Consider the following 23,833-nt stretch of genomic DNA (forward strand, 5'->3'; position numbering starts at 1 on the left):
GGGTCACTAATTGCCGCAGACATTTGGGAGGGGGGATTTGTCCCGTAAGAGATCTGCAGCAGACACGCTACATTAGGAGCGCTGAGGCATGCAGACGGGCCTCCCCAGGAATACCTTTGTGCTTAAAGTCCGCAGACAAGCCCCTCAGACGCCATTATGGTTTGGATAGAGGGGTGGGGGGGCTATGGCACTCACAGAAAGAATGTAGGTCACTGAAAGAGAGAGGGGTGTCCTCTGCACACACTCATACACACTCCGGCACAATGCTTAAAGCCAGCAAAACAAACACATTCCGCACATTGCACACTTCTTATCTGAATATCGGCAACCCCGATAGACCCCCGAGGGATGGAGGGGATGGGCCCGCGGAGTGGGTTAGAATTGCAGCTAATTGGTAAATCATTTTGACCCAAATTTTAAACAGCATGTGTGAGTGCTCCTCGCCCCTTGGGACTCTTAGGCTCTTCGGCTATGTGTGTTGGCTGTTTTTGGGAGATAATTTCACTCATTTTGGGAGTGTTTTGAAGACAGAACTGTGTTTGGGATAATAATTCTGAGCTTTATCTAAAGTAAATCTGATTGGCAAATATGTTTGAATATGACATTTTAAACATATAGCATATCCAGTTGAAGTCAGAATTATTAGTCCCCCTGAATTATTAGCCCTCCTGTTTATTTTTTCCCCAATTTCTGTTTAACAGAGATATTATTCAACAAATTTCCAAACATAATAGTTTTAATGACTAATAACTGTTTTATATTCTCTTTGCCATGATGGCAGTAAATATTTGACTAGATCTTTTTCAAGACACTTCTATACAGCTTAAAGTGAACTAACTAGATTAATTAGGTTAGCTAGGCAGGTTAGGGTTATTAGGCAAGTTATTGTATAACGATGGTTTGTTCTGTAAACTATCAAAAATATATAGATTAAAGGGACTAATAATTTCAACCTTAAAATGTTTTTTTTTTTAAATTAAAAACTGCTTTTATTCTAGCCAAAAGAAAACAAATAAAACTTTCTAGAGAAGAAAAAATATTATCAGACATACTGTGAAAATGTTCTTGCTCTGTTAAACATAATTTGGGAAATATTTAAAAAAAGAAAACAAATTTAAAGGGGGGCTAATAATTCTGACTTCACCTGTACTGGATGAGTAAAATGTAGCAAAGGTTTAAAACATCAGGACAAATAGTTTTGTTTACTGACAATGCTATCCATAGCATGCTTTCCAAAGCAACAAATTGACTAAAGCACCCAGCAACAACTTAAAATAAAGTTGAAGAAAAACTAAATTGTAAGGTGTATACGGAATTTCAGCAGACAGAAAATTAAGATCTCAGAATAATCACAGCAAAACTCTTTTTTGTTCTTCCTTTTGGGGAAAAAATGATTTCCAATTACACCCTTAAGCCACCCATAAATGTGAGAATGCTGGTTTTGTTTTGAATACGTAAATCTGAAGCAAGTTTTCAACTACAGAAATAATAAACATACACTGTGAAACGCAAAAAGTTAAGGTAACTCAAACCGTTTGAGGAAACCGAGTGCAAAAACCATTATAGTTCAAAAACTAATCCTAATGAGTATTGTGAACTTAATCCTTTTGAGTAAATGAAGCGATTTGAGCACAGTAAAACCCAATAAGTGAAGAGAACTCAAACTGACTGAGTACTGTAAAACCCAATAAGTTCAGGCAACTCAAACTGTTTGAGGAAACCCATTGCTACAAATTATTTGAGTTAAAAAAAAAACTAATCTACATGAGTACTGTGAACTTTCTCCATTTAAGTTGACGTAATGAGGTATTTAATTAACTCATTACTTTTAACACCGAGTTCAAAAGTATTTTCAAATGCCTAGAATTAACTTTCAGTACATTTTGAGTGAACTACACTCATCTCATTTGATGAAGTTGACTGTTTTACAGTGTAGCAATAAAAATTACAGCAGTGAGAAACTGGAAGTTAAGCAACTGATAATAGTGATGTGAGTGTTTACACTAGCTGTGCTATTTAAAAATGCTGCATTTTGCATTCTCTCACAGATATGAATCACTTATCAAAGAATGTTCATATATTGTGATAAAGAATTGAAGCATGTTTTTTTTCTCCCTCAAATAAACATTTTAGCAAATACTTAAAGTCTTTTTTGAGAAGTCAAAGGTTTTCTACTTAATTATTTTATTTTCTTACCATCATGTCCCTTCTGGGCTTCAATCTAGCTTCTGTTTTAACAAATAACTAAAAACAAAGAACAAACAGTACAGTCCTAAATGAATAAATTTGTACATTAAGTTATTTAATAACAGTTAGGTTTCATTTTAAATTAAACATCACAATCTACACAATTTCTTGCATCAAAAGTGAGGGTTTCTGCAGGCCTGAGTTGGTCGTAAAACAAGATTTCCATCATAAATGCTTGGCTAATCTTTTTCCCTAATATTAATGCTAAACAAAATAGGTTGATGGGACAACAATCCCAGACTGAGCCCTAAAACTGACGAATAATAAAACTATTGCCCCCAGGATAAAGACTGATACACATGTTTTACTTGGGTAAATCACTTCAAGATAGTTTTATGGTTGTCCATTTAAGATTTCCAGAAGTTAAGAGGCTGATGCTTGTGTTTTTGGCGAGGGGAAAGGATACTGCTGAAGCAAGACCTGCTGGAACTTGTCTGGAGCCAAGAAGATTGGGTGTGTTAGCATGAAGTCATCCAGGAGTATTTCTGCAAAGACACAAAGAGAAGAACACACACTCATTAGTGACATCACAACTGAACGAAATGTTCGTGTTTGTCTGAACAAAATGACTGATTGACACGAAGAGGACACACTGATGAAAGACCTCTCAAAGTCTCAATTTAAAAGCAGTTTTCATCAAAGTCAAAGCTCTGGGAAAAATATGAATTGGTTATACAGTAACAAAATGTTATATTAATAAACATGTGTATACATAAATCAACCATTAAACAAATTAAACGCCTTTTACATTTAAGAGTGGGCAACACAGTGGCCCAGTGGTTAGCACTGTCGCCTCACAGCAAGAAGCTCACTGGTTTATGGCAGTTGGCATTTCTTTGGGTAGTTTGCATGTTCTCTTCGTGTTGGCACGGGTTTCCTCCGTATGCTCCAGTTTCCCCCAAGACATGTGTTATCGGTGATTTAAATAAACGAATTGATAGCGTATGTGTGTGAATTAGTGTGTATGGGTGTTTCCCAGTACTGAGATGCAGCTGGAAGGGCATCCGCTGCGTAAAACTTATGCTGGATAAGTTGACAGTTCATTCTGCTGTGGCGACCCCTGATAAATAAAGGGACTAAACCAAAGGAAAATGAATGAATGAATTACTAACGAGTGCAAAAGTGGCAAAATGACAAGTGACACTTCATTTCTGTGAACAAAAAACAAGGTAGGTCAAAAATATCTTGGTGCAAAACACTGCAGTCTAATATGAGAAATGGTACTGTTTGTATTCTATCAGCTGCATGTTTCATAGTGAGGAGGTGTTTGACATTTCTACTCAATCTATCCGACTGTCTGATTCCAAATTAAACAGAACAGTTTTGATTTGGATTCAAGCTAAATTAATAATCACCTGTTCAATCATCTTTAAAAATTAAAATTTTATTTGTTAACTTTTCTTTTTAAGAAACTGGGGTCATGCAGGAAAACTATCGCCTTTAGTTTGATTTCAGACCACAAAAAAAAGACATTTACAGGTTTGACATGCATTTTTCAAAGTAGTGAATCCACACTTGTAATCTCTTACACACAATTAACGCTCTTGAAATTTAAAATGACGGTGTGTCTGGATAGAATTCTCTACGCTGTAGACACTGTAAAAAATGCAGGCCCCTATTTTGCATTAAAAAAGGTCATATTTTGGTTTTGGGGTCTCCAACAACAGGCTAATATACATGCAAGGTCAAAAACACCTCCATTAGCTATGTTTCCATGCAAAATTGCTAATTAAATTTATGCACAAAACTGGAATAATTGCATAAAAGATATGTAAATAAAGCCGTGTTTCTATTCAGAGTCAGAGAACAAAATCATCACATCCTGATAAACTGACGCCAAATATCAACAGTAAAAACAGAATTTGCTGCGGTAGGAAAAACGGTGTCAATATCTTTCTTATTTAACAAATAACTTGCGCCTCAGAAGACGATACAGTCATGCATGAACGCCTGGTGGCGTTTGAAGGCGTGAAATGTAGAGCACAGACGCTCTTGACAGTTCTGGAGGTAATTAATAACTAACAATCAATACTGAAATGATTAAGGTGTTTTAGAATGACCAAAACAACATTTCAGATGTTTTACGATGTACTCAGCCTGCTGGTTTGTCCATTCTCACACATTTTCATCATCACATCATCTCTTAAAACAAAATTATGACTTTCTTTTTTTGCACATACTGGAATTTGTTCATTAAAAGTGTTTCCATGTAGTTTATGCACATTTTTCTAATTGAATAAAAAAATTGATTACACTCAGTTATTTGCATATGATTTTTGTGCGCATTTTCAGCATTTATATGCATTTTGGCATTACCATCAAGTGTTTTTTTTTTAAGTGCATATACAAAATGCGCATAAAAATAGGTGGATGGATATGTATCTCATAATATGCATTTGTTTTTACCTAATTATCCCAACAACTGTCATATGATTTGTTAAGCGATTCATTTGTTCCCAAACCCCTTCCTTGAATGAGGCTAAACTGTGCTGATTGGTACGATGACCCAGTCTGTTGTAATTGGTCGACTACGTTCAGCACGAGACAGAGAGAAACCCCAACTTGGTTATGAAGTAATCCGAGTGCAGATATGTGTAAGCCTAATGCAGGAATGCAATAAAGCAATGCAGTTAAACCCCAGCATATTACGCTTAACAAAAACCCTAAGTAATAACAACGACACACATCCAGTATTAATCCACACAGTGGCAAAAGCTGAACTATTTAGAAAATTGCCCAAGCCGCGCATGTGAGGAACAGCTAATGGTGGCCATAGCAAAAACAAACGACAGAGGATCATGAGCTCACAAATGCATTTAAATTGGTAAAGCAAGAAGCACACATCATGTTTTCAACATGATTATATATGGATAACCCGTTTACATAAAGGTATAACCTGAGAGATACTGTGCAGTACTAGCACTGATCTATAATAGATAAGTGATTACAAGCCAAGTTACAGCATACAATTATAACACATATTTTGCAAACTGCAGAGAACGAGTCAACAACTTTAATTACACTTAGATGTTATGATGCGGAGGAAGAAGAAACTGAACTGTAACAGTCACTGACAAAGTCCCAAACATAACAGTCTATGCTGCTCCCGCCTTTGATAGCAAATGGCTGGCGAATCCTGCGTTGCAGTGCAGGTTATTGTATTAATCATCAGAAAAAAGACAGGAACAAACACCGTACTAGGTAGGCTATACTGTGATATTGTTATGAAAATGAATTTTAACCCTTTATTCCCCGCAGCCAAATCTCCATCTGTCAGTAATTGTCATCCTTGTGTCATGATCAGTCCCGTGATCCCCACATTCCGCTAGTGTCTAAAGAGAAAGGCGCAATCATGTTTTAACAGATCCATTGCGACATAATATATGATGTACCATATTGACATCGACACATTTAGCTAAATGATTCGAACCATCACTATTCATTTAATCGACTCCAAGTTGACTATTTCGTTAAAGAATCAATTGTTTTAAACACAGTGCACTTTCAGATTTAAACCTATGGATGATTTCATTCACTAATTTAAGTAGATTGAACATAAAACAATTAGGTTGTCCCAAAACAAATAAAAAATGTTAATGTTTCCACCTCATTTTAAATAAGTAGTTTGAACAAGCAGTAAAACCGTTGTGTGTGTGTGCAGGTATGAATCAGGAGTCTGGGCCTTAAGAATTCCGGCACTAATGAAAGAGAAGGAATGTTGTGAAATTGTCTTTCGTGCAGCCTCTGTCACAGCTGTTCTTGTTCGACAGGTTGCAAACAGTCTCTCTGTGTATGTGCCACCAGAAAAAAAGTTGAACCTGATGACACCAGCCTTCACCTCTGCTAACTCATCTCAAGGACAGTGAGTTTGTGGGTAGAATAAATCATGATGCTTTCTGGCCCAATTTGGACCACAGACACTCCCAGAGGCTGCAGTGCAAACATACAACAGACGTCTGAACGTTAGCAGCCAAAAGCAGAAAACAGCTCACTGAAAAACAGCATATTAAACTAGACGGTGTGATGTGCGCAAAAAGGAACAGAAATGTGTCAAATATGTTTGGATCTGGGGCACATCTTTTGACGGTGAGGTTTTTGGGGACTGTATTTTGGCTGTTGAGAGGACATGATGCTGATTATGTATCTGGGTTATATCAATGTGGAGCACATAAATCATTGATACGTAACTATTAAAGAAAACGTGATCGCCAAGAGGAATGAGAAAAGAGTCAGTAGCACAAAATGAACACGTCAGCTTCCAACATTACAGCTTTCACGTGCAAATAAGGCACCGCGTGCATGAACTAGGACCAAAATGCAAAGTTTGACTAGCACATTCCCATTTCAGTAGCTTGGACACGGAGCTGAATTTAATTAAGATGAACTGTCAGCTGAATTTCCTCAGTGGAATGATTCATCTGAACAGAGAAGATTCTCCCACAATCCTCCCCTGCTTTGCATACTGATTTGCAGGCTACAGTGGATCATGTTTTGTTTCAGTTCCTGACTGTGATTATTGAAAATGACACAAATGACGTCCTCCTGTCATTACGAGATACTGGGACTCAAGTCGCTGTAATGTGCCTATTAGAAATAAAACATGCTCCGACCTGCACACTTTACACCTTTGTGCATGTTTTTTGTGAAGTTGCACCTCTTTTGAGAGTTACAGGTGAGGCGTAATGAAAGCATGGGGAAGATAAGGTCACACGCACACCTCTTGAATAACAATTACAGCAGCATTCTGGTACTGATTTTTGTTAATAACTAACTAGAAGTGGATCATAGGCCTGTCATGATGAAGAATTTATTTTGTGCGATATATTGTCAGAGAAATTGTTGCGATAAGCAACATTATTGAGATAATTTTATGCTACTGATTATATAATAAAAGAGGAATGTAAATAGCCATTTTCAAGAGATAAGGATTTTCTATTAAGTTAATTTAGATTCTGTCCTTTGATGTTAAAATGTATGAGTGTGTTAAAGAAATGTATATATTAAATATATAAATACATGAATACATTTCAAAAATGTGTTTATTATTTGATTTCATTTCACAGATTTCCTTGATATTGTACATGCTGTTGTACATCAGACAAGCCTCTTCCACTACTGTTTTTAAATCTCTTCTTAAAACCCACTTGTTCAATTTGGCTTTTAGCACAGCATGAGATGTTGACATTTTATATTTATTTATTTGTATTTTAAAGTTTGTTTTGCTCTTTTTTTGTCAGAACTTTGGTCAAGTGTGTTGTTTTAAAGTGCTTTATAAATAAATTAAATTGAATTGATATTGGCAGGTATGTAATAATTTTACCCAGAGAACAGCACTAGATTATGCAACAGACATTACACAACTCTTATCTAAACTATTATATGTAAAAAGCAAACATATGCATTCATTCATTCATTCAATTTCCTTCAGTTTAGTCAATTTATTCATCAGGGGTCACCACAGCAGAATGAACCGTCAAATTATTCAGCATATGTTTTGCACAGCAGATGCTCTTTCAGCTGCAACCTTGTACTGGAAAATGCCAATACACTCTCAGTCACACAAATACACGGGACAATTTAGCTTACCCAACTCACCTATAGCGCATGTATTTGGACTGTAGGGAATACCCGAGCAACCGAAGGAAACCCATGCGAACATAAGAAGAACATGCAAACTCCACATAGAAATGCCAACTGACCCAGATAGGGCTCAAACCAGCGACCTTCTTGCTGTGAGGTTACAGTGCTAACCACTGAGCCACCGTGTCACCCCATACACATTCAGTAATATCGAAAATAATATAAGTTACCTCATTTAACTTTATATTTATTATTTTAATATTTATTCATTATTAATTAAAAATAATATATTAATGTAGTAATAAAACAATTATTATAATTTTAAAAATTCATTTATTTCAAGTTAAATGTATAATTTCAAAATAAATAATCAGAATTACACACACAGATATGTAATATTAAATTTTTATTTATTATTAAAAAAACAAGGATTATTATTATTACATTGAGTACAAATTGTACTCACTAAGTATGGTAGGCTTGAGAGGTCACAGAATCAAACTTGTAGAATAACCTATTTATACACACACACACATTTCAGAAGGGTATAAGAGCCAAGGCTCCTCCACATTTCTGCAGCTGCAGATCTCTTGCGGTTGCCACGGCAACCTTGACTTTAGAGGCTGCATGGTGAGTAAGGAGAAATAAAGTAGACGAGAGGCAGAAAGCGAGACACAGCCAAAATACAGACAAACCCAGAGAGAGACAGATGTATTAAAAAAAAAGTCAAGGTAAAACCCACAAAAAAAGCAAATAGGATGCAAAGCCAGAAAGACAGCAAGGCACAGGCTGTGAGTCTGTTTAGAGAGGGTAAAAAACAGGACTGGAGTGACTGGAGGAGGAGTCAACAGGATCAATTACCTCTGATAGAGAACCACTCAAAGGCATGTAGTAAACCAACAAAAGACACATGCTATTAAAGTTAAGGAGGACACGGTGTCAGATCTGAGGCTTGTTAAGGAAAGACACTGCAGACAAAAACTGTTCGATTTTGGACTTTCATAAAGTATTTTTAATTTCAGTTTTAATAAAAAGAAAACCTCAGAAATACTATTTCAAGCCTATCTTTTATCATACTTCATCCATTTCTGTCTGTACATTCCAGTTCTACATACTTTAAAAGGCTGTTTTATCAAAATGAGTATTTTCTTCAGCACTGAGTGGTAAAATCTCCACTTCAGCTGTATTTATATCTGTACTCTAAAGGTTTTTACATGGATATACTCACAGACAATTTGACTGATTATACACAACAGTTTGTTCAACATATTTTTCATTGCCAGTTATCCAGAATCATGGAGTGAAAAAGACAGATTCCCAAAATCTCTTGTAATAAACGTTAGACTTAATATAGAAAGAGCATAAAAAAGCAAATAAAAAAACATATACCATAGGAACGGTATGACAGAAAATGTTTGCGGTTTTAAAACCTTGACATTTCCAAAATCATCCCATGTGTATCTGACACTATTGTTTTTTTTATTGATTACATTAAGAACAGTAAACGTTTTTTGTTTTACAAGGTTAATTCTATATTGGTATTTATTTTTACTTAAGCTTTTACTTTACCAGGTAAAAATCCTGAGATTTTTAATCTCTTCTTCAAGAGTATTCTGGACTAATGTTAAGTTTAAATGCAAAGGAGGCTTTTTTCATTAAACATGTTTGCATTTCTATCACAAAAATCTGATCAATGGATTTTTAAAATGCTTTTATATTTTAAGGTCAACATTTTTCACTGTGATAGAAATGCAAACATATTTAATAAAAAAGCCTCCTTTGCTTTTAAACTTAACATTATTCAAGGACATTTTAGAAAAAGAGATTACAAACTTCAAGAGGTTTTCCTGGTAAAATAAAGGTTTAAATAAAAATAAGTACATATAAGTATATATATGTAAGTATATATATATAGCTAACCTTGTAATCCAAATAATATCTGCCGGTTTTAATGTAATCAATAAAAAAACAATAGTGTCAGATAGACATGAGGCGATAACTGGTTTTAAGGTTTACCGTGGTTTGGAAAAGACAAGGTTTTAAAACCGCAAACATTTTCTGCTATACTGTTTCTAAGGTGTGTACATTTTTGTTTTTTATGACAATTTAATTTAGTTGTTTTGGGGCAACAGTATCTCCAGCAAAAAGGACCCTCCTAATCAAAAGCTACTGGTCATCCCACGATTCAGCAAACATCTGAAAAATAAGTCGCTTATACACCAACATCCAGCATGCAATATACCTGAACAGTGCAGGGGTTTAATTTATATACAAGACAATATCTCCAAAGATGCCTTCTTAAGATGTAAATAATTGTGTTTTTGCTACTAATAAAGATCAAAAATCAATCATTTGTTTTAATTATTTAGCCTGACAAGTTTAAAATAAAAAGGTAAAAATATTTTAAATGCTTATTAAAATAGAATAAATTGTGTTCAGTGAGGAAAAAAGTTCTTGTTTTTTGCACAGACATTTAAAAAAGGACATATTTTAGAGCAGTAAACACAACAGAGTGTTATACCATGAAATCCAAGGTTATCATACCGTCAGAATCTTAAACCAGCCCATTACTAGAGTTAGACTGAGTCCTAAAATGAATGAAGCCAATCAGAAGTAAGGGGCGTGTCTAATAATGATAGTGATAGCAAACATCAACACTGTTTTGCAAACTGGCTTATTGCACCTTTAAAGCTGAAAACAAATGCTGACTGGAGCCCCTCTTCTCAAACGTGAGCATTATTTTCTAGGGCAGTGACCATCTCTCTTCATTATCATTTGTCATGGCTGTTGAGATTAAATTAGAGTGGGCGTTTATAATTGCAGCCGTAATTGAGCCATGTGTTCTGTCAGCGCGTGGGTCTGTTTGTCTCCTCTGGCAGATAATGTTCTGCAGAGAATATCAAAAACACTGTGAAGAAACAAGCAGATTCTTGAATTATGTGAAGAACCACTTTTGGTTTCAACTCAACAAAGCTGAAGTGAATTTAGGAAGAGTTACACTAATAATATTTTATCACATCCATATAAATCCAAGCAGTAAAACACGAACATGCCTTGGCCTCTTGTACCTTGCAAAAGCAGGAACTATAAAAGGCTGTTCATTTTTACTATCTGTGATTTTGTGTCCTATATCTAACAACTTTATTTCTCATAATCACAACTTTGTCTTTCATTTGCAGGTTTATATTTTGCCACTATATATGTACTCATCACTGTGAAATTTCTGTAAATCTTCACCTCATATTTGCAGGTTCATATCTGTCTCATTTTGGCTTTGTCACAGGTGCAAGTTTATTTCTATTAATTGTCCCTTCATCAGTCAATTCCGATTTTATCTCTTTCTGCCGTTGTAAATTGTAACTCTGCTTTAGCTTCAACTTCATTTATTTATATTATATTACTCTTAATTATAAAAAAAACATGCTCTTATGAGTTCAAGTAGCAAGATATAAAGTTGCAGATCATGTTTAAATTTCGCAACTAACTTTTTGCTAAAATGTAAACATTGTGACAAGTGTAACTTAATTTTTTTGAAGTTTACTAATAAACTAATTGAGAGAATCATGTGCTTATGATTGACCACAGCTGGTGCCGAATAAGCTAACGCATGATTCACCAATCGGACGATTCCCGATTCACTATAAATAACCAGAGTTTCTTACCTCAGTCATCTTAGTCCTGAAAAATTCCCCCTTCCACCCCTACTCCTTCCCTCCTTTTTCCTTGATAGGGTGGCACGGTGGCCCAGTGGTTAGCACTGTTGCCCCAAAGCAAGAATGTCACTGGTCCAAGTCTCTACCAGGCCAGTCGGCGTTTCTGTGCGAAGTTTACATGTGACATGGACGAACTGCCAAACCAAATTAGCACCATAGATGTACACTTAATCAGTAGTAAATCTCTATGTAGCAATCCCTAATTTGCCATTAGCCATAAATAAGAGCTCCCCTCTGCCCTCATGATAAAAACTGCCCTCGCCCTGAAAATGTGAAGGAGCCCTCGGCTCAAGGATCTTATGAGCTTAGGGCGCTCTCCTGGGACAGGATGCCAAACAGGCTTGTTACCAAACATCAGCTAAGTGTGAACTCTTGAAATAACTGTGATTTACATTTAATATCCCTCTCAATTGTTGTATATAGTACAACTACAAATTAATAACTTTATATCTTGTGCAATATCTCAATATCTTATGACTACAACTATAACTCAGTTCCAGCAGTCTTACAAATGCAACTATTTCTCACAATTGTGTAGCTTGAGTTCTTATAATTATGACTTTATCTCTTTCAAATGTAACTTTAGGTCTTGCGAATGCCATTTTATTATTCATAACAACAACTTTGTGTCGATAATTGTGACAATCTCTTCTTACTCGTTTATTTTAAATTGCAAATACTTGATTGCAACTTTACTTTTCAAAACTGCAATTTTATATTTTAGAACTTCAACTCTCTTATAATAAAAATGTTATCTTTTTGTTCAGCAAAAAAAAAATAAAAAAATGTTAGCAATTGATATCTTAATAATTTTGATCTCCTAATTACAATTATCTTCTGATTATATATTTTTATACAACAGTTCTTTCTAGTTTTTTAATCGGATTTGCTGATAGCCATGTAATTATCTTCAATATCAGAACTCATACAGCCTCCTCACCCTTCTGTATTACTCCGCCAACATACACTACAGTCTGACAAATATTTCAGCTGTTGGACAACATAATATACTTTTGAGGCTTTTTAGTGGAGAATGTTTAGATTGCATCGATGCAGTTTATTTATAAGGATAGTGCCTACTTTAAATATTTATCATTTCTGGGACACAGCGCGTCGGCATCCATCAGCCTTTTATATTTAATACATGAACCTTTATTTTTCAGATTTGCATTTTTTTATCTCATATTTACAGCTTTACATGTTTTACCTGTATCCCCTATCATGATTACCTGTTTTGGGTTGGAGAATTCTACAATAATACTATAATGTAATTCTACTAATCACTATAATTCGATAAGAAACAATCTCTGTGATTTAACAGTGTTTGATATCCGCATTTAGCAGTAAATTAGTCAGTGCTGATGTTTAGTTTGGATATATAAAACAGCATGAAGATGAGGCACAGAAGATGCAAATATGACACCTTTCCGCCTTGCATGCTTTTTCTCTATTTAATCCACTCTTTATCTGACGGCCCACACATTCTCCAGTGGTCTTTCATCCATTTTCCTCATTCGTCTCACTAGTTTACATTATGATAGAGCCTAAAGTATTGCAAATCTCCTGCTAAGATTGGCATAAATCACATCTCATGTGAGCAAAATCTAACACCCACTCTTAAACCCCCACACACAAACAGAAGCACATGCAAACACACAATGACTATCAAATATAGAAAGTCCACATGTTTTCCCGACACCAGTGCATGAGAACGAAACTGAGCAGATGCACGAGGGAGTTGAGACGGTCAGACGAGTGAAAATCACTCCCTTTCTTTTCATCTTAAGGTCAAGAGAAATTTCTGCCAACAAAAAACACCATAATCCTGCTGCCTTCAGAGGAAAGGTGGAAACAGGGTGTGTAAGAGACTGAAGGCCATCTTAGAGATTTTCAGTTTCAGCAAAAATGACCTTGATGACACTCAAGTGGGATCAAAGTCATATCAAAGTCTTTGTTTTGCTGTCTCAACTGTAAGGCTGAGCTCTTACTCTGCTCTGTCATCTAGCCTCAAAATCACAACTGAGATTCACTTCTTAATTCTGTACAATATTAAAGTGACTGAGAGTGAATGGAGTCTAATGCTAAAGAATATTTCATAATTTCATGACATTTTAAAACAGCTTCATTTCTTCTGCAGAAAATAAAAGTAAACATTGTGAGTAATGTAATGTAATGTAATGTGTATTTATGTAGCATATTTATTGTGCATGGCAATACACCCAAAGCACTTCACAATCATGAGGTGGTTCTCTCCACACCACAACCAGTGTGCAGCATCCACTTGGATGATGTGACTGCAGCCACAGGACAATAATGCCAGCACATACCAGCTATAGGTGGAGTGGAGAGACAGTAATACAGCCAATTCTGTGGGTGGGGATAATTGGGAAGCAATGATCAGCAGGTGCCATTGGAGAATTTGTCCAGGACACCTGAATGATTTTTAATGACCACAGAGAGTCAGGACCTCAGTTTAACGTCTCATCCGAAAGACAGCGCTCACTGACAGTATAGTGTCCCCTTCACTTTACTGGGGCATTGGGATTCACACAGAGTGAGTGGAGGTTGAGTGCCCTGCTGGCCTCAGTAACACCACAGCCAACAGCAACCTAGTTTCCCATTGAGGTCTCCCATGCAGGTACTAACCAGGCTCAGCCCTGCTTAGCTTCAGCGAGTAACCGCTCTTGGGCTGCAGGTTGATATGGCTGTGGCCATGGCTGGGGGTAGACTTCATTGGCACAGTATGGACACTGTATGGACATGTAATGGCTTGAAGGTGAGTGAACAATTGCTTTTCTTTCTTTCTTTCTTTCTTTCTTTTCTAGGAATTGATTTTTTTTACAAATTTTAGACAAACTTTACAAAAATACAAGTATCCCACATATTTTGAAATAAAACCATTAAGAATAAAAACACATTAAAGCTCTGGGCTTGTTCTCATTGTGGTCCTCGCTGTTACAAAAAACAAAGTATGGCTACAAGGTACAGGTAATGCATTAAATTATTCACAATAGCATATTAAAAAAACATCATGATCCATCATGCAAACTAACCATCTTCATCAAACAACCATCTTTTCATCACTTTTTTGAACTTCCTTAAGGCTTTTACTTCCTTGATTGATTTTGGTAATTTGGCTTTCTCTGTCTGTTATCCATTCATCCATACAACCAACCATCTAACCAACCAACCAACTTGGTTAAAAAGACATTCAGCTAATAAAATAAATTCATAAAAAATTACGAGAAATGGAAAGAGGGCAAATTAAACAGCCATACACTCTCATTGACACACATACATTATGAACAATTAAGCCTACCCAATTCAGCTAAACTGCAAGTCTTTGGGTTGTGAGGGAAACCGGAGCACACAAGCACAGGGAGAACATGCAAACTCCTCACAGAAACGCCAACTGACCCAGCCGAGGCTCGAACCAATGGCCTTCTTGCTGTGAGGTGACAGCGCTACCCATTGCACCACTGCATCGCCCATACTTTTAAACATTTTACCCTTAAACTTAATTTTTACAAAAATTACAAAAATAAATAAAATAAAGGTATAAATAAAAAGATTGTGATATAAACAGAAAACACAATGAATAAATTTTTAATTTAAAAAAATCTACAACAAATAAACAAACAAAAAAATAATTAAATTTTAAAAATAACACTGATTGGCACTATCAATGTGTTTATGATATCAACAGTAAAATGTTACATTGTAAAAAAATCTGTTATTTCACTTTTTTTGGCAGCTGGGGTGCCGAAAAAAAATTTAAATAATGGCTGTTAAAAAAAAAAACAACTTACTGAAAAAATTAAACATAAGGAAATTTAACAGCTGTTATTTTATAGTAAATTTCTGTAATTTATCTGCACTCCAGCTGCCCGAAAAAAAACTTAAAATAATGCTTTTTTGTTTTACAGTGTAGTTTTTGTTATTTAGCAATATAAAATGCTGTTTTCATTCAGCTAAAATAGCTTGAACTGATTGACACGAAAAGCCTTGTGTGTTTAAGTTACAAATGGCCACATCAACTCTTCTATGAAAAAAGTTAATGGAAAATATCAAACGCATGTAAAGTGCATTTTCACATCTTTCACACACTAATAATATTGGCTAACCTCTTGCAGGACTTCTAGGGGGCAGCAAGAAGTGCTGAATTACACTATTTCCACCTACTGACACAATTGAATTCAACATGAACGTTTTTTTAAGGCATGGGGAGACCTCCAGGCTAGAAGTCACAGGGTTCACGCTCAATAAACTGCTGTCAGTATAAAAAGCTGAGTGTCTACGCTGCACGGATGCGGTCAGTGTAGATTGTAATCAGCTGGAGATCTGAGATTGAGATTTCAAGAGAGCGTAAGGGAGAATACCAGGGTGGCGTTACATAAATCATGATAGACATTCAGTTACCATGGAGGCCTTATCACATCTAAACCCCTCCACTACCCACGCAAGCTCTCACGCCGTCTTTTCTTCAGCTCTGCCTCGCTCACGTTGGTGCCTTTTGGCATGACGCACCGTGTGTGTGTGCATTCGTGTGTGTTTTGAAGGTCTCTGTGCATTCTCTGCAGCTGTATTGCGTTTCTTTCGCGTATCTGCTCTATCTCGACCCCCCCTGTACAAAATCCCTTCATTCTGCGAGGCATTTCACCCTTCGACTCCCATCTTTTCTTTGAATCCAAACACAAAACACCATCATTCACATGCAAATCTGCTCTGGCGGTCTGCCAACAATAAGTAAATAAGCGAATGCCACTGGAGGACCGCCGCTACTCCCGAAACAATGCTTTGAAATGAAAACTTCCCATACAGTTTAGAAGCAAGAAAGCAGGTGCAAATGAAAACGCATTCACTGTGGATCTTTCAAAGGCAACACAAAGGAGCCCATGTCAAGCCACCAAAACACGTGACTCCAAAAAACACCTTACGGCCTTTAAACTAAAACAGAGCTTGCTGAATTTAGAAGCACGCCACTTTTTTTAGGTCTAACCCAGTTCAAACTGGCCTCAGGAGAGATTGTTCCTAGAGCAGGAGGACTCACACAGACAAAAAGCTTTTTAAAGCCTGTGCTCTGGTCAGTCAGAAGAACTGATTTGAAGCCTGGTATTACATAAGAAGAGAATGAGAGAGAGGTGTAGTTCAACATCAGTCCAAGATGTGCCCACATGAAAGCACAGAGATCAACAATAATAGCAGAAAACACCCATGCAAACAAACTCAAACCCACAGCTCGGTTAATGGAGTCATTTTGCAGTCTTTTGTTTGCAGACCGAGCAGACGACCTTTAAACCTGGTCCTGAAATTATGCATTAACGGACGAAAGAATGGTTACTCAGGGCATTTAGCCAATTTTCATGCAGCATTATACTCAAATATGTGTTTTATAACATGAATCACATATTAGATAGCATGCACACGTTTATTAAGACCAGGGGTGCTCAACCATGTTCCTGGAGATCTACATTCCTGCAGAGTTTAGCTCCAACCCTGATCTAACACAAATAAAGCTGGATCTAAAGGAGAACTTGGTAATTAAGGACAGGTGTGTTTGATCAAAGTTGCAGATGAACTCTGCCGGAGGGTAGATCTCCAGGACATGGTTTAACACCCCCGATTTGGACCCTAAAAGAGATTTATTTATATCTTTATTCAGTCATTGTTGTAACTAATTAAAGGTGACAAATGCATTTCTAATTATACAAACATTATCTGGTATAAAATCGTTGCTTTCGTTTGAACTGTTAATATATTGTAACCAGGAGCACAAGTTTAAGCAGTATTTAACACTGATAATTATCAGAAATGTTTCCTGAGTATTGAGCACCATATCTTGTGAATATAGAGACGTATCTATTATAGCTATGACAACCCATCAAAATAAACATTTTGTGAAAGAAATATAGGCCTATAGTAAAGCACAGTAGAATGTTTTCTAATTGTAATATAATTAACTTATAATAATCAATCAACGAACCAATTAATGAATAGACTTTATGGAATTTATTGACAAGTATTCACAATTTGTCTCCAAGATTTTATCATAAAATTTTCTATTTTGTATGTTTCTGTGACAGAATGTTATATCTTGGAAGACAATAAAAAATACCTGAATGTGCACTGATGAATAATAATAAAATATAATCAATCTCAAAGTACATTTGGGTCAAACTTTTCCACTTGTTTTTTTTAAAGGCACAGTAAGTATTTTTTTGCCACTAGAGGGTGTGTTTTCACCACAAACAAAGACATAGTTTGATGATACCATGACGATGTGTGGAACAGCCGATTTGAATGTTATCACTAGATTGAAGGGGCGTTATCAGTGGTTATCAGCTGATAGATATGGGCCAGCAGGGGCCTTCTACGCCTACTAAGAGGTTCAGAAGGCTGTTATCATCCATCAATAGATTAATAAGCTATAGATTGCATATGGCTGCGGAAAGAGGTTAACAAGATTTATTTATATTATTAATCCAATTTCCTATTAGTTGTATTATATTAACGACTTCCCCTTACCCCAACCGTCACATTAATGTAAAAAAAGATCTGGATCTGCAATCTTCTCTATTAGTATAGCTGATTAACCATGTGGATGGATGATAACAGCCTTCTAAGCCTATTAGCAGGTGCAGAAGTACCCTACTGGCCCATATATAACAGCTGATAACCACTGATAACGCCTATTCAATCGAGTGATAACATTCGAAGCGGATGTGTGGAATTATGAGAGTTGTCGTATTCATATACAATCTACAGGACTCCTGCACATATCATGTTCAGGGGGAGGGAGATGCATCTACATAATGATGTATGGATGTTATGTGGTAATATTACATTAATGTGTGTGAAACTTCGCCTGTGGTAAAATGGTAAACGAAGCAGAAGAAATGGAACTAATGGAAGTACGAAGCAGAGGAAAGCTAAAAGCTGATGTAGTTGCTGATAAGCGTGACATGGCACAAAAGCAGCAGAGCTTTTATTATGCCACAGCTCACAACTTCAGATTCTTCCAGTCATATCACCGCTGTTTTATTCATTCATTCATTCATTCATTGTCTTGTCGGCTTAGTCCCTTTATTAATCCGGGGTCGCCATAGCAGAATGAACCAGCAACTTATCCAGCAAGTTTTTAAGCAGCGGATGCCCTTCCAGCCGCAACCCATCTCTGGAAAACGCTGTTTTATTACACTAAATATATTTCAGGGTTCTGTTATAATGTTGCTCTGTGGAGTCTAATAAAGCACACCGCATATTAAAGCATCTTTAATGTTTCCCTGTTTTCTACAAAACCAAACTGTAAATTGAATGTGTGTGATGTCATTAGCCTGACTATCAAGCTTTATGGCTGATTTAAGGCTGATATGAACCATTTTCTAACTAAAAGCAACTGCACGCGATAGAAGAAATATTTTCCATATTAAAAGGAGTTTTTGTCCTAACCAACACCTGGAATTTATATATTAGAAACAGTTTCTATTTTTTTTTTTTTTACAGCTGAACAACAAAAAACTTGATGACATGATCACTTGGGGTATACCTACTTTTTTCAGTGTTAAATGCTAACAAAGTGAGTTTGAATGCAATTTTATATGACATTTACTGCCATATACTGAAAGCAGCAGCAGAAAGTTCACCTCAGATCTTGAAAATAAACCGTTTGAAATTAAACTTCAGATCTGTGACTTAGTGCAAGCCAAATAAACAAATATCAATTATTCAGCATGTATATATAATGATGTTAAAGAGTTTCAGTATGTATTAATTAGATTGTAAACCTAACTATTTTGCTGGAGTGCAGTAAGTGCACTATTCTGTCCTTCTGAATGGCCGTATTTAAAATTCTTTCGAGTTCCGTCTGGTGCAAACAGCCAAATTGCTTATCACTGCAAATCTCGTTACAGAGCGTGTTAATGGGACACAAGGTTAGAATGTGACCTGCTCACCTAATGTTCACGCTCGTAATATTTATATTATTTGCTAATTAATAGCCTCATGTGGAACTCTGAATCTGCATCTCATTTCGGGGCTGTTACTGTGCTCTGGAGGTCGCATTTTGGTCAGGGACACATACTTTAAGAGCCTTCCTAACTAAATGAATGAAATTCGCTGTTTTCCATGAAGGCAATCCAGGGTGCTGAAATATAATTGACTAAAGTGGCATTGTGCGGGTTAAAAGAACCAAAACAATGACGTGTTCTGGCACACAAACATTATCAAAGCAGAATAACTGACCTTAGCATTGTTTTTCAGATAAACAAGCATGCTTACTTAACATATTTCTTAAATATTTGCTAATTTTAATGCTTTAGAAGAGTCAAAACCTTACATACAGCATCTTTAATGAAAAAATCTTACAAATTGCACCTTGAAGTCTCATCACACAGCTCAACAAATGCAATAGATAAACTTAAGCCGGCTTGTGTTTGTTAATTAATGGTTGTAGTTTTTCCTATGATTAACATAAAACTCTCTACTCTGATTACACAAGCAGCCCATCTTTGCGTTGAGAATGGCCCCAATACTTCAAAATATTCTCCAACACATGTCTAATTAAGATGATAAGATGATCATCAAAGCTAAACGCTCCTCCACAGCTCTGTATATAATCAACACCCTCCTCCACAACAACATTGAAAGAACTTAAATGCCGAACTTATAGTACGCACTGATTGATTACACTTTCTTATTTTTTATACGGTCTAAAAGCATGAAAGGGCTCTGTATTGTCATTGGTGAGCTGGTTCAGAAAGCGGTTTTCTTCTTCTTGGTGGGACTGATCACTGTGTGTGTACTAATCACAATCTTCTCTCCAGCAAGCAGGAGGCTGTTTTCAGGCTGTTATTAGGGCTGTCGGTCAAGCCACTGATCTGGGAGCTCGAGGCCATCTGTGTGTGTGCGCGCGTGTGTGTTTGAGTGCGCAAACTGCATGGCGAAAAAGAGCAACCTCTGCTGTCACTTCAAAGGGGCGTCACGTGGCGCATTTGCTATGGTTTGATTCAGGCAGTGACTCGCAGTGACTGCAATGCTGTTTTTGTAATGCAGAATGAAAAGAGCATAGGGAGAGAGAGAGAGAGAGAGAGCTTCAGAAGAGCCGACTTATAATCGCTTTCAAAAATTGTGTCTATGGAGCCTGGGTGTGATTTTCTCCATGAACATCAGAGAATGAATGATGGTGGGTTTGCAAGGAGGATATGATGCCCAAAATAAGACATGCGACACCCCTAAAAGACATCAGATGAACGTGCTTGTATATTTTATATATAAGTGCATGCCTTTCAATGGTTTTAAAGCGTAACAAAACCACAAAAATACCATCACATCGATGCATGAATTTTCTCCCTTGCAGTCAAAAACAAATATTAGAGTTCATTTGATAAGGTAACTATAGCAACAGCTGGCTGCTTGAGTTCTTTCTTTGCATTCAGATATTAACACAAATATATATATTATTATTATATTTAAAAATATATATTTCTTTTATATAATTTTAACATATCGCCACTATAGAATTATAAGGTTCCATCTGACATTATTGTCAAAATTGAGTTGTTGACCTTTTTCAAATTTCCAGTTTTCTCAGTAGTGGAAGGCGTCATAACTGGGTGGACTTAGAGCACAGTGAATGGGAGAGTACAACAAATATTTTTTTAATAACACTATTTGCTAAAATAATAAAAGAAAAATGCCACGATGGTGTTATCAAGACTTTCCGAAAAAGGAAAAAAAGTGTGAAAGCAATGACGACAGCTAGAGGAGAGAATAACGTCAAATTCACTCACACGCCCATTGAAGCTGCTATTGAAACACCACGCATAAGCGGTAAATAATTATTTAGTAATTTGATGTAAAAGTGATGTAATACATACATAAATGCATATAAATGTTCATATGGTTTTTTTTTTTAAATCTAAATATTCAAAAACTTTCAAGGTTTTAAGATTATGATGACCATTACGCATCATAATAGGCTTGTGAAAAGGGTCCATTCACATAAATGACAACTTATTTACATTATATGATGTTTTTTTATAAGTTGTTTACATTTTAGACTTTATATTTAAAAACAAAAATGTTTTTATGAACTCCAGCTAGGCTCTATAAGGTCTTCTCAAAATTGAGGAGAAACCTGTAACTAACAATAAGATGTGTGTAAATGTGATGATTTAGAAGCATTTTTTGACATTGAGATGAAATTTTACATTTTACATAGTTTGAAAAGAAACAGTTTTTAACAAAAAATATTTTAAATGTAAAAAAATATTTTTATTTGCTTATATATAGTCAGTGCAACATTTTTCAGTGTTTATTAAACTCATTTGCTCATTGTCTGTTTTCTTTTCAATTTAATATTAAATTTTATATTAAACCTTGAAGGATCAATGCTTAATTTAATTCATGGGGCATATAATTTAATAAATATAATTCAAGTTCATATAAAGCATAAATTTCTATAAAAATTAGCACATTAATTACATAAAAGTACATCTGCACTGCACAAAATATTTAGCACAGTCTTGTTTGCTTAATTTGAAGAAGAAAAATATCCTAAAATATTAAATAAATGTTATAGAAAGCAAAAATGTAACTCTCAAACATCGACATATTGTTACAACACCAATTTTTTAACTTAATTAATAAGTAGACTGATTGTATTTCTTAAAAAGTATAGCAAAAAAAATCTTTTAACTCCAAGGTGATGATAATAAAATTGTTTTACAGTTCTCTCAGAAGAAATGCATCAAATTAATAAGCATAAGATCTAAATTTATATAATGTTAAAAAATATTTATTTTTTCTTATTATTATTATTTTTTTGCAAGCATTTCTTTTGAACTCATTCATCAAAGAATCACGAATCCTGAAAAAAAAATCTGGTTTCCACAAAAATATAAAGCAGCAAAACAGTTTTCAAAGTTAATAAAAAATAATAACCAATTCTTCCAAATGCTCAAACAGCATATTGGAACATCGGAATGTTTTCAATATGTTGGTGAATAATCTGAAATAAATTATATTTAAAAATAATGAAACAAACAATCTGTTATTTTTTAATTGTAATAATATTTGACAATATTGGCATTTGTACTGCATTTGTGTATGCAGTAGCTGTATTAACTGTAGCATTAATGAGTTTTTTTATTCATTCATTATTTTCCATTGGCTTAGTCCCTTATTTATCAGGGGTCATCACAGCAGAATGAACCGCCATTTATTTTGGTATTATTTTAAAAATCTTAATTGTTGCAATTTTTTAATTTACAGTGCTCAGCATAATGGAGTAAAGCCCATTTTTAAAATGAATATTTTTCTCCATTTCTCAGTGAATATAGGTAATGTATTTTGGTGCATTTAAACAAAACTGATTTATTAAACACATAATTCTATATATTTATATATATATATATTTATTTTTTTTTTGGCTTTTTTTTTTTTTTTTGGCTTTTCTTGATTTTTCCTCTTGTTTAAATTTGTATTTAATATTTTTCTATACCATAATAATTTGGGTGTACTAGTTTTTTAAACAGTTATCCTAAGTTATTTTGTTAGATAAGCTCCAGATTTGACTTCAGTTCTGACTAATCTAATGTATATGCACAAATATAATATTGTATAGCTTCTTATAAAAAATATCAATTTAAAAGAAACTTTTGTGAGGGGTGTACTTACATACGCTGAGCACTGTACATACATTTAAATACAAACAAAAAACAAAACTTTTTCATGCCTGCTTGATTAGAACGATAAGATGATAATCAAAGCTAAAAGCTCCACAGTTAAAGCATTAGACGTATTAATCATATAGAAACATTGAAATATTAGACAGCATAATGTTTACCACTTTGTTGGTTGACATTTAGCTAATATCTAATATCTATCTCTGTTATTGTACTGTATTGTAATAATGTTGACATTTGCACTGCATTTAGGATCAAACGAATGTAGCCTCAATGAGTTAAGGAAAGATCATACCAGTTCCAACTTTGTAATATATATTGTATTCATATACAAGCAAATATCAAAAGTTTTCAAGCATGTTTGATTAGAACCACATGATGATAATCAAATCTAAAAGCTTCACAGGCTCTACAACACAAAAACTAATAAAATAATGAAGTCGGCATAATGTTTACCACTTTGTTGGTTGACATTTGCCTAATTTCTACAGGGTGACAAAAGACAACAGGGCAGTCTGAACAAACAAAAAAAATGGAGCACTGAAATCACTTGATATTTCTTAGGCTTGCTTTCCACTTATTCCTGTTTTCCATTTAGCTCATCTTCCT

At 35.2% G+C, this 23,833-nt stretch overlaps 1 protein-coding gene across 4 annotated transcripts in view; it reads right to left on the minus strand.

The window, feature by feature from the left end:
- The window catches only part of rapgefl1 (Rap guanine nucleotide exchange factor (GEF)-like 1), a 77,878-nt gene that overhangs the window by 38,593 nt on the left and 15,452 nt on the right, over positions 1–23,833 (minus strand). For all 4 annotated transcript variants that reach the window (XM_087244319.1, XM_087244318.1, XM_087244317.1 and 1 more), the window contains one exon: positions 2,654–2,732. In XM_087244319.1, coding sequence (XP_087100445.1) covers positions 2,654–2,732 — 79 coding nt within the window. The remainder of the gene's footprint in view (positions 1–2,653; positions 2,733–23,833) is intronic.

The sequence above is a fragment of the Danio rerio genome, chromosome 3 (genome assembly GCF_052040795.2).
Source record: "Danio rerio strain M-AB ecotype USA chromosome 3, GRCz13ab, whole genome shotgun sequence".
NCBI lineage: Eukaryota > Metazoa > Chordata > Actinopteri > Cypriniformes > Danionidae > Danio > Danio rerio.